Source organism: Rattus rattus, chromosome 2 (genome assembly GCF_011064425.1).
Source record: "Rattus rattus isolate New Zealand chromosome 2, Rrattus_CSIRO_v1, whole genome shotgun sequence".
NCBI lineage: Eukaryota > Metazoa > Chordata > Mammalia > Rodentia > Muridae > Rattus > Rattus rattus.
Window position 1 is genome coordinate 75,145,611 of NC_046155.1, and position 11,505 is coordinate 75,157,115.

An 11,505-nucleotide genomic window follows, 5' to 3' on the forward strand; every position below is an offset into this window, starting at 1 on the left:
GCGCGTGTCCGCGTGGTGACCCTTAGGTTTGGCTTGTGCACGGTGTTCAAGTCTTTTGTTCACTTGCAGCACTGAAGTCTCTCACTGTTGCTGATAGAATCATCTCTTCCCTCTCTCAGTTCTGTCAGATCAAACCTCAGCGAGGTCGCTACCCTGTGTGTAGGTGCCGTGACTGCATCCTTACACATCCCTGAGAGACGGGCATTTTGGGTTATTGTTGTTGTTTTGAGACTGAGTCTGGCTCTGTATCTCAGACCGGAACTTGCAGGTTGGTGGGCTTCAGCTCCCTAAGTACTTGGGACGCTGCTCCGAGCCAGTGTGCTCAGTGCAACTGCTTATGAAGTATTCCAAGGATAGGGCAAAAACTCTAAACACTAACGCTGTCTTTCAAGGCGGCCTTGTCTTTGCTGCTGCTCTTGTGGGGTCAGATTTCCAGCTTTTAGCTTAAAGAACCAGGTTTAGTGTTATCTCCTCTCTCTCTCTCCTCTCTCCCCTCCCTCTCTCCCTCTCCCCTTTCTCCCCTCTCCCCCTCCTCCTACCTCTCTCCCCCTCCCCCTCCCCCTCCCCCATCTCCCCTCCCCCCTCCTCTCTCTCTGTCTCTGTCTCTGTCTCTGTCTCTGTCTCTCTCTCTCTCTCTCTCTCTCTCTCTCTCTCTCTCTCTCTCTCTCTTTTGTTTTGAGACAAGGTCTCACTATGTAGCTTTGGCTGGCTTGGAGCTCACTGTGTACAACAGACAGGCTTCAAAGAGATCCACATGTCTCTGCTTTCCCATTGCTGGGATTAGGGATTCAACATCAAGCCTGGCTTGTTTTTTTTTTTTTAAAAAAGGTTTCACTTTACAGCTCGGACATCCTCCTGCCTTAGAATTGCAGGTCAGGCTCTTTCGGCCTTGCTTGCCGGCAGACTCGCCGCCATGGGCCGTGTGATTCAAGGACAGAGGAAAGGTGCGGGTTCTATGTTTCGTGCGCAGGTGAAGCACCGTAAGGGCGCCATGCGTCGCGTGCTGTGGACTTCGCGGAGCGACACGGTTACATTAAAGGCATAGTAAAGGACATCATTCATGACCCTGGCCGCGGCGCTCCCCTCGCGAAAGTGGTCTTTCGTGATCCCTACCGATTCAAGAAGCGGACGGAGCTGTTCATCGCCGCAGAGGGAATCCACACCGGACAGTTTGTGTACTGCGGTAAGAAGGCCCAGCTGAATATTGGCAATGTCTTGCCGGTGGGCACCATGCCTGAGGGTACTATCAGGTGTTGTTTGGAGGAGAAGCCTGGGGACAGGGACAAGCTGGCACGAGCCTCCGGGAACTATGCCACAGTCATCTCCCACAACCCAGAGACCAAGAAGACCCGAGTGAAGCTGCCTTCAGGGTCCAAGAAGGTCATTTCCTCTGCTAACAGAGCTGTTGTTGGTGTCGTGGCTGGTGGGGGCAGAATGGACAAGCCTATCTTAAAGGCTGGCTGTGCCTACCACAAGTACAAGGCAAAGAGGAACTGCTGGCCACGTGTGCGGGGTGTTGCCATGAACCCTGTGGAGCATCCCTTTGGAGGTGGTAACCTCCAGCACATTGGCAAACCTTCCACTATCCGAAGAGATGCCCCTGCTGGGCGCAAAGTGGGTCTCATTGCTACCCGCCGGACTGGACGGCTACGTGGAACCAAAACTGTACAGGAGAAGAACTAGAGTTCAGGAGCTAATAAAGTATGTGCTTTGGCTAAAAAAAAAAAAAAAAAAAAAAAAAAAAGAATTGTGGGGTTGGTGATTTAGCTTGGTGGTAGAGCGCTTATCTAACAAGCGCAAGGCCCTAGCAAGCGCAAGGCCCTGGGTTCGGTCCCCAGCTCCGGGGGAAAAAAAAAAGAATTGCAGGTCAGTGTCATACAGGTCTTTGTGGTCTGTTTTCTTTAGTCTGTTTTATTCCATGCTGTCACACAGTAAAGATGCAGTCTACTACTGAGTTACGTGTGTGTGTGTGTGTGTGTGTGTGTGTGTGTGTGTGTGTGTATCCACATGCCATAGAATGTGTGTGGAGGTCTGAGAATAGCTTTCAGGAGTTGGTTCTCATCTTTCACCATTTTTTTTCCCCAGAAATTGAACTCAAGTAATCAGCCTTGGCCAATGGTTTCACCCACTGAGTCATCTTTTAGTCCTAACTGTTAAGGTTTTTTTTTTTTTTTTTTTTGAGAGATGCTAGTTCCCCAGGCTAGACCCGAATTTCTGAACCCTCTTGTGTCAGAAGCCTCTGAGTAGCTGAGGTTACAGGCATGTGCGACTGTGTCTAGCTGTTTGTTCATTTGAGGCAAGGCCTCTTCTAGCTTTAAATTTCTGATCCTTTTGCCTCTACTTGTAAGTACATCAACGTGTCTGTCCTTTAATTTAGTGCCACATCCTGTGCTCTTCATTAGTGCTAATGCTGCCCCCAGCTGTAGTGACGAGATGCTGCCTGGCACTTCTCACAGAGGCTTAGGTGTGTTGTTCTGGAGAAAATCCGTGAGCTGAGCTCAGGCCTGAGTTCTGTTGTTGTTAATCACGAGTTCATGGCTAATGAATCAGTACTGGGCATTTTCCTTAATGGCGTGGTTTTCCCCCTAAGACCAATGTTCAGCTTTAAACTTTTGAAAATATGTATGTATGTATGTATGTATGTATGTATGTATTGTTTATTTGGTGTGTGAGTGTGTGCATGCACCCATACCACCAAGTGTATGTGAAAGTCAGAGAACAAGTTTAAGACGTCAATTCTTATCATCTTGTGGGCTTTGGAGATCAACAAATTCAGACCATCTAGCTTTATGAGCCATCTTACTGGACCGTGTGTGTGTGTGTGTGTGTGTATGTGTGTGTGTGTATTTGTGTGAGTGTGAATGTGTGTGTGTGAGTGTGTGTGAGAGAGGGGGATATTGGGAATTAAACCTAACCTCATGCACACTCTATCACCAGACCTTTTTATTTTCAGACAGGGTCTTTTTATGTAGCCCAGGCTGGCTCAGAACTCACTAGAAAGCAGGCCTGGAACTTTTGATCTTCCTGCTTCAGCCTCTACACTAGCTGGATAGTACAGGCATGTGCTACTAGGTCTGGTTCAGCATTTGTCAACCTTGTGTCTGTAATGACTTTCCGAAATAGAAGTACAATGAACAGCAATAATCAACTGTCACTTATTTATTTATTTATTTATTTATTTATTTATTTATTACTGTCTTATTTGTGGGTTCTTTTGAGACAAGATCTTGCTATGTAGCCTTGACTAGCCTGAGTTTAACTATATAGTCCAGATTGGCTTCAAACTCATGGCAATCCCCCTGCCTCAGCTTTCCAGGTATCAAGATCAGGTGTCAAGATTCCAGATGGGAGCCACTCTGCGTGGCTTGCTGTTTTGTGGGATGTACTTGGAATGTGCCCCCATCCTGCTGCCGGGCCTCTTGTGTTGTTCATGAAGTTAAGTTTTCTTGTCCACCATGAGGACTTTTCTCTTGCTGGTGCCAAGATTTGCTCCTTGTCACAGTCTGTTAGTGTGTTTACTGATGGTCTCTTCACAGTTATCACCTAGTTTCTTAGATGTGTAGATCAACACTTTTTACGAAAGTTGGAAAGTAGTCAGACTCTTTTGTTTGTTTGTTTTGATTTGATTTGATTTGATTGGAGACAGCGTCTCCCTACATAGATGAGGCTAGCCTGGAACTTGCTGTATAGATCAGGCCAGCCTGGGACTCAGAGACCTGCTTGCTTCAGCCTCCAGAGTGTTGGGTTTCAAGCCAACAGATTTATTTATTTTTACTTTATCTGTATGGTATTTTGTCTGAATGTATGTTTGTGTGCCATGTACTGGCAGTGCATAGAGAGTCCAGAGAGGACATCTGATCCTCTGGGGTTGGGGTTACAGACAGTTGTCAGCTGCCAAGTGGGTACTGGGGACTGAACCTCAGTCCTCTGCAAGAACAACGAGTGCTCTTAGCCGGCGAGCCGTCTCTCCGCAGCCCACCTTGTCCTCCATTATTAGTTTATTATTGTATGTATATGGGAGTTTTGTCTGTGTATTTCCAGGCACCACATGTGTGCTGTGCCTAAAAAACGAGTTGGGTGCCCTGGACTGGAGTTACACATAATTACTGTGAGCTGCTATGTGGGTGCTGGGAATTGAACCCTGGTCCATAGAACAGCCTTTGCATTTAACCATTGAGCTATCTGTCCAGCCCTCTCTCTCCCGTCTCTGAGCATGGTTCCCTCTAGCTCCTTGAGCATCTCTAGTGTTTGCTTTGTTTTGTTTTGTTTTGTAGTGCTTGAGATGGAAAGAGAGAGGGCAGAGCCTTGAACGAGGTAGGAGTTCTACGTCCATTTCTGTTGCTGTGAAGAATACCTCAACAAAATGGCGGGAAGGGTTTATCTTAATTTGGCTTACGAATTACTGTGCATTACTGCGGGACGTCACAGTGGCCAAAGCTTGAAACATCTGGTTTCGACTCATCATGACTCATGCTCAGGTCTACTCACCCCTCACACAGTCCAGGGCCCAGCCCTGCAAATGGGTCACACACATGCAGGGTGTGTCTTCCCATCTCAATTAACAAGATAATCCTCACAGGCCTGCCTATCTGGCCAGCCTTAGATGACTCCTTATTAACACTCTCTTTCCGAGAGACTCCAGGTTGTGTTGCATGGACAGGTGGTGGCATACGCCTTTAATCCCAGCACATGTGTGTCTCATGCCTGTGGAGGCCAAAAAGGCCACTGGATCCCCTGAAACTGGAGTTACAAATGGTTGTTAGCCACCATGTAGATGCTGAGACTTGAACCTGGGTCCTTTGCAAGAGCAGCAAGCCCTCTTGTCTGCTGAGCCCTCTCCTGATCCCATAGAGCTTGTTTTCGTTGTTTGCTCCTGTATTGGATTGGCGACCTGCCTAAGCTATTTCTTTGTAAGAGTTATTAATTTTTGTTTTATGTGTATGAGTATTTTGCCTGCCTGTATGTATGTACACCACGTGCACGCTGTGCTCAAGATAACCAGAAGAGGGCATCAGATCCTTTGGAACCACCAAGCAAGGCCAGCTGTGGACAGCTTCTAAGGGAGCTACCAGAGGCCCACAGTGTAGCCCCAGTAAAGACAGTTGCTTTGGAATAGGACGTTGAAGCCGACCCCTTGAGTGGCTCAGTTTGTTCTGAGCGTCAGGGGGATGGAATAAGGAGATTTAAATGGATTTTTTTAGTTGTTTGTTTATTTGTTTGTTTTCAACATTTTTTATCAACAGTAAGACCCAGGGTTAGTTTTTGTAGCCTCAGCTGGCTCTTTGGCCTCTGGCATGACTTCCGGGCCCTTGGTCTGGATTAGGGTTTGGTGTGGCTGTGTGAGGTTCCCTGGGCCTTGCCAAAATGCCAGTATAACTCTTGGCCCTTCTGAGGACCAGAAAGGAGCCAGTGCCTCCGCCCTTGGGAGACTCCAGGGCCAGCAGGTCGAAGGTGAGGATCTTACCCCCAGCCTTGAGGATCCGTCTTCAGGCCAGGCAGCTCACCACAGCGCACACACCTTCAGCTTGGGCGCTTCCAGAATCCGTACATCCTCTGTGACCGTCCCCACAACCACAGCGGTTTGTTCTCCTGTCCAGGAAGCTTTAGCTTCAGCTCATCCAGGACAGGGATAGAAGTGGCCGATTAGTGAGGATCATGAATACTATTTTCAGCACAACCTGACTGAAGGTGCGGTTGGTCTTGGCCTCTTTCCGCAGAACCCTCTGGTCCTTGTTGTGGCCATTGTTCACACCCACGATGGTGCCTCCTGCTTGGCCAAGTCCAGAAAGTGTCTGTTTTTCGAGACAAGTTTTCTCTGTGTAGCCCTGGCTGTCCCGGAACTCACTCTGTAGACCAGGCTGGCCTCGAACTCACAGAGACACATCTTCCTCTGCTGAGTGCTGGGATGAAAGGCATGTGCACCACTGCCCAGCTTTTAAATGGACTTTTTCTCTTCTTTTTAATTTTTGCTTTTTTGCTTTTTTTATTTTAATTTTTTTTTTTTGGAGCTGGGGACTGAACCCAGGGCCTTGCGCTTCCTAGGCAAGCGCTCTACCACTGAGCCAAATCCCCAACCCCTAATTTTTGCTTTTTTTAAAATTACATTTATTTATTAAGCAACTGTGTGTGTGTGGTGTGTGTGTGTGTGTGTGTGTGTGTGTGTGTGTGTGTGTGTGTGTGTCTGTATACCAACTCATACATATGGTAGCCAGGGGACAAGTGCTTCAGGTCAGGGTTACTATTGCTTTGATAAACCACCATCACCCAAAATAACTTGTGGAGGAAAGGGTTTATTTAATTTGCATATCCTGAATCAAAGTCCACTGAGGGAAGCCAAGCCAGGAACTCAAAACTGAGCAGGACCTGGAAGCAGGAGCTAACGCAGCCGGCATGGAGGAGTGGGGCTTACCAGCTTGCACCCCCTGGCTTGCTCAGCCTTCTTTCTTATAGAATCAGCACCTCCAGCCCAGGGATGGCCCAACCCACAATGAGCTGGGCCCTCTCTCTGTCGTGGAGGAATTTTCTCGATTGAGTCTTTCTCTTCAGACGATTCTAGCTTGCAGTAAGTTGACATAAACTAGGCAGCTCAACAACTTTTCGGAATTAATTCTCTTCTGTCATGTGGGGCCCGGGAGCAACCCAAAAATATCAGGCTTGGCATAAAGTGCTTTTAGCTGCTGGGTCAGCTTGCTGGCCTAGGTGTTGTTTGTTTGTTTGAGAAAGGCGTTTGCTATGTAGCTCCGGCTGGTCTTGAGTTTGCATCCTACTAGATTAAGGCGATTTAAAAGGCCTCAAAGTTGCTGGGAGTGGTGGTCTATGCCTTTAATCCATCACTCCAGAAGCCAGCCAGAGCTACATGATGAGTGAGAACTTGTCAAGAAGAAGAAGAAGAAGAAGAAGAAGAAGAAGAAGGAGAAGGAGAAGGAGAAGGAGAAGGAGAAGGAGAAGGAGAAGGAGAAGGAGAAGGAGAAGGAGAAGGAGAAGAAGAGGAGGGGGGGAGGAGGAGCCACAAAAGTACCTGTCTTACCAACATTCAGGAGCCAGCTTTTTTTTTTTTAAGTTTTTTTTTTTTATTCTTTGAGAATTAATATCTTGCCTGTATATGTCTATACACCACATGTATGCCTAGTGTCCCAGAAGACCAGAAAAGGGATCTACTTGATCTGGAATTGCAGATGGTTCTGAGCCACCAAGTGCTGGCTGGGAATTGAACTTGAGTCCCTTAGAGCAGCCAGTGCTCCTAACCGCTGAGCCCTCTCTTCAGCACCGCAGTGCTTCTTAACTGAGGATTCCTCAGGTTGGGCAAGCCTGGTGGACTTTTAGTTTGAAAGTTGATTTTCGGGTTGGGGATTTAGCTCAGTGGTAGAGCCCTTGCCTCAGAAGCGCAAGGCCCTGGGTTCGGTCCCCAAAAAAAAAAAAAAAAAAAAAAAGGAAAGTTGATTTTCATCTTTTTTCTCTGTTACTTTTATTAAGGAATGAATTTCCATACTCCAAAATTTTTGCTGACTCTATAAAGCTTAGTTTAGGATTTTTTTTCCCTTTTTTTTGAGACAGGGTCTTTCTGTGTAGCTCTGGCTAGCCTTGAACTCACTGTGTGGTCTAGGCTTACCTCAAACTCATATTCCTCTGCCAAGTGCTGGGATTAAAGGGTTAAGCCACCGTGCCCTGCCAGATTATAATAGTGTTTCTGTTTTTTTTCTAATCCTCGTGCATGCCAGGCGGTGCCCTGCTACTTAGCTACAATTTTTGGTTTTATTTGTTTACTTTTTTTTTTTTTTTAGGCAAGGAGCTGAAGCTGGCCTTGAACTTGCTACGTTGCTGAGGATGACTTTGAACTCCTGATCCTCACTGGTGTGTTTTGAGACAGGGCCGATAAGTCACCCAGAGTGCTCTGGAGTAGCCTTGAGTCCACGTTGGCTTTGAAGCTCTGTTCCCCTTTCCTTAGTTTCCCCAGCGGGTGCAATTACAGGCCTGTGACAGCAGGCCCAGCTTCTCTGGTAGGTTTTGAAATCAAGTCTCCCTTTGTAGTCTAGGCTAGCTCTCAATGTCCAGCTCCTCTACCTATGCCTCTCAGGTGCTAGGATTACAGGTGTTTATTAGCACACTTGGCTAATGTCGAAACTGCCGGGGAGCCCCCAATCGACTGTGCCTGTGTTTGTGTTTCCTTATGTCATCTGAATTTCCCAAAAGACTCTCTCTTCCTGAGATCAAGGTCCAAAGCAAACAAAGCCCCCAGAGTTCCCTGTCGGCAGTATGGTAACGCTTCGGGTGCTGCGGGGAGAAAGGGAAGTGAAGTTCTTTCAGCTCATGCAACTTCCTGCTGTCCCTGCCACGCACGCAAGGGGGCCACGCACGCAAAGGGGCCACGCACGGGAGACTGATACCAAAAGTCATGGCTAAATCATTCCAGATACAAGTGCAAGGTAGAACGACATTGACCATTCTCAATATTTTCGTTTTTTCAAATTTCTCAAAGTTGTCTACACTGGTTGCAAAGCTGCAGCCAGCTTCTGTGGGAATCTAGAGGGAGAACTGGATCCAAGTCTGTGGTCTAGCCGGCTTTGATGGAGTTAAAGCCCTCTCCCTTCCCATTTCCTCTTGACTGTCCTCTCTTCTCTCTCTTCTCTCTCTCCTCCTCTCCCCCCCCCTCCCTCCCCCCCCTCCCTCCCCCCTCCTCGCCTCGCTCTCTGCTCTCCTCCTCCTTTCTCCTGGGAATAGAACATCATGCCAGCAGCTACCTGTACGACCCCAACCCCCAGCTGCAACCTTAAGTCATGTTAACCCTGAGCATCTTCTGGGTGAAAAGGCAGACAAGATGAAAGCCGTGCAGTTCTGTTTCCTCTTGGTCATCTGGTGATGTTACACCATCCACGCCAAGCCCTGGGTTGGTCTCTTCCTTCTTCCAAATATAGCTGTGGCCTTTTTGCTGCTGGTTTTGTAATCTCAGCTCAGTCCACTTGCAGCCATCCTAATGCTGTGCGTGTGTGCGTGTGTGTGTGTGTGTGTGTGTGTGTGTGTGTGTGTGTGTGTGTGCGTGAGTGCATGCCTGCTTCATGTGCACTAGTGGAGATCAGAGACAGTTCTCTCTCGCTCCATACGTTCCAGACACTGATCTTGGGCCATCAAGCTTGTCCACGGTGCCCTCACCTCTTGAGCCAACTCTCTGGCCTCCTCCACCTTCTTTGAAGGCAGGGTCTTGCTATGCAGCCTGGGGTGGTCTTGAACTTGTGATCTCCTGCTTCTTCTTTACCAGTGCTGGGATTGGTGCCATTATGCCCAACTTCCTTTTTATTCAGAGAATCTCCTGTCTGCTCCTTTAATCCCTTGAAATCCTCTTCCTGTGGCATCTCCATCAATATCCAAAGGACGAGAGAGAGACATTTTGCTTTTCTCGTTGGATAGTCTTGAAATTATATATATTAATTCAACATCGGAACAGGGCCACTTCGTAGTTCAATCATTTGTAGAATTAGTGTCCTTTGGTCAATGTAGTGTTCTAAGAGTCACAAACATTCTCTGGTTTACTCTAAGGACATTAGCACCCAACTACACACCTGCCCCATAGCGTTTAGTTCAGTTATCCGTTACTGCACCAAACCCCACCATACAGCAGGTGTGCTGGTGCATGCCTGCATCCTGGCACAGGGGAGGCAGGCTTGTGCACAGCCTGGGCTACCTAGGGAAACCCCATCTCAAAGCCGAACAAACCAGTGCATGTTTTAAATGTCAACACTCCGTTACAGGCTGAGCAGGAAGATATGTGTGGTCTACACAGAGAAACAGAAGTAGAAACAAAACAAAAAAAATCCCCACGTTTCATGGCATAAAACAATATTCCTGGTGCTCCTTGGGTCTGTGGGTGGAGCCTTAAAGGAGCAGAAGGGACAACACTACACTCTGCCCCGCCCCCAGCCTCCTCTGGGACCTCTGAAGCCTCAAGCAGCAGTAAGACCTCTACGGCTGGGGTGGAAACCACTTCTAATCTGGCTTCCTCACTCATGTGCCTATGATCTGGGTAACTGAAGGGTGGGACTGTCACCCATACCTGTAAGTGTCCTCGCCTGCATGGCCATGTCAGCAGCTGCACAGTGGCTGTCCCTACTCTGTGTGTCCCACACTGGACTAGAACTCACTGCATAGCACAGGCCAGCCTCGAACTTATGATCCACCTGCTCTCTTCTGAGTGGTTACCAGCCTGTGCACCATGCCCACTCTCTGGATTGCAAGCTAAATAAAAGTTACGGGTTTCAGTTGTAAAAATCATGGTCATGCTTTGATGGCTGCAGTTGTACGGATAGTGTGTTATAAAGACGGAGGATGCGTCATCGAAAGGCCTCCCAGTTATTTGTCAGGGCTCTTTCTTTTCAACCACCTTCTTTTTTTGATCATTAAAACTGTGGCTTCGGCTGGCCTCAAAAGTTGATGTCCTCTCGCCTTAGCCTCCAAAGTGCTAAAACTGTAGGCACGGGCCCTGTTAAAACATCTTTTGTTTTGTTCTTTTGAGACATGGTCTCTCTACATGCCTGTTCTGGAACTCACTGTGTAGACTAGGGTGGCCTTGAACTCACAGAGCTCTACCTGCCTGGGCTCCCAAGTGCTATGTGACTAAAGGTGTGTGCCATCATTCCTGGCTTAAAACATCTTTTTATAAAGAAACAGCTCCCAACTGTCGTAATGGCGGCTGGGAGATTGAGGCAGGAGAATCGCTGTAAGTTTGAGGCTACATAGTGAGACTCTGTCGAAAGAAAGGAAGGAAGGAAGGAAGGAAGGAAGGAAGGAAGGAAGGAAGAAAGAAAGAAAGAAAGAAAGAAAGAAAGAAAGAAAGAAAGAAAGAAAGAAAGAAAGAAAGAAAGCAGAAAGGGAAGGGAAGGATCAGGTCTGGAGAAACAGCTCCAAAGCTCAGGCTGCTGGCTGCCCTCTCAGAGGACCCAGCTTCGGTCCCCAGCTCCCACCCGGTGGCCCACACCATTTGTAACTCCAGTTCCAGGGGATCATGTGCCATTTTTTTGCCTCCACAGACCAGCCTTGCACATAGTTCATATACATACATACATACAGGCAAAATAACCATACCCATGAAGTATAATAATAAAAAAAAATTAAGATGTAAGGCCTTGCACATACTAGGCAAGTACTATACTGCTGGGGCAAACACCCAGCCCTTCAGGTAGCTGTACTTTTTTTTTTTTTTTCTTTTTTTTTTCCCCCGGGGCTGGGGACCGAACCCAGGACCTTGCGCTTCCTAGGCAAGCGCTCTACCACTGAGCCAAATCCCCAACCCCGTAGCTGTACTTTTAAAAAAGACTTATTTTACTACTTTTTGTTATATGTCTGGTGGAGGTATGCACATAGAGGCTGGTGCCCCGGAGGCCGAGGCTTCAGGTCTCCCCGGGCTGCAGTAGAAGGTGCTTGTGAGCTGTCTGACGTGTGTGCTGGGAATCCAGCTCCACTCTTAACTGCTGAGCCGTGCCCCAGCCCTCTGTTAGATTTTTCTTTTTTACATGA

The 11,505-nt window shown here is 47.8% G+C and overlaps 1 protein-coding gene and 1 pseudogene across 1 annotated transcript; one reads left to right on the plus strand and one right to left on the minus strand.

The window, feature by feature from the left end:
- Positions 1-913: 913 nt before the first annotated feature.
- LOC116893904 (60S ribosomal protein L8-like) lies at positions 914-1,718 on the plus strand. Its single transcript, XM_032895628.1, is given in 2 exon segments — positions 914-995; positions 998-1,718. Coding segments are annotated over 2 exon segments (768 nt in total). The 3' UTR covers positions 1,684-1,718.
- A 3,537-nt stretch (positions 1,719-5,255) lies between these two features.
- LOC116893123 overlaps positions 5,256-11,505 on the minus strand; it is an 18,021-nt pseudogene continuing 11,771 nt past the window's right edge.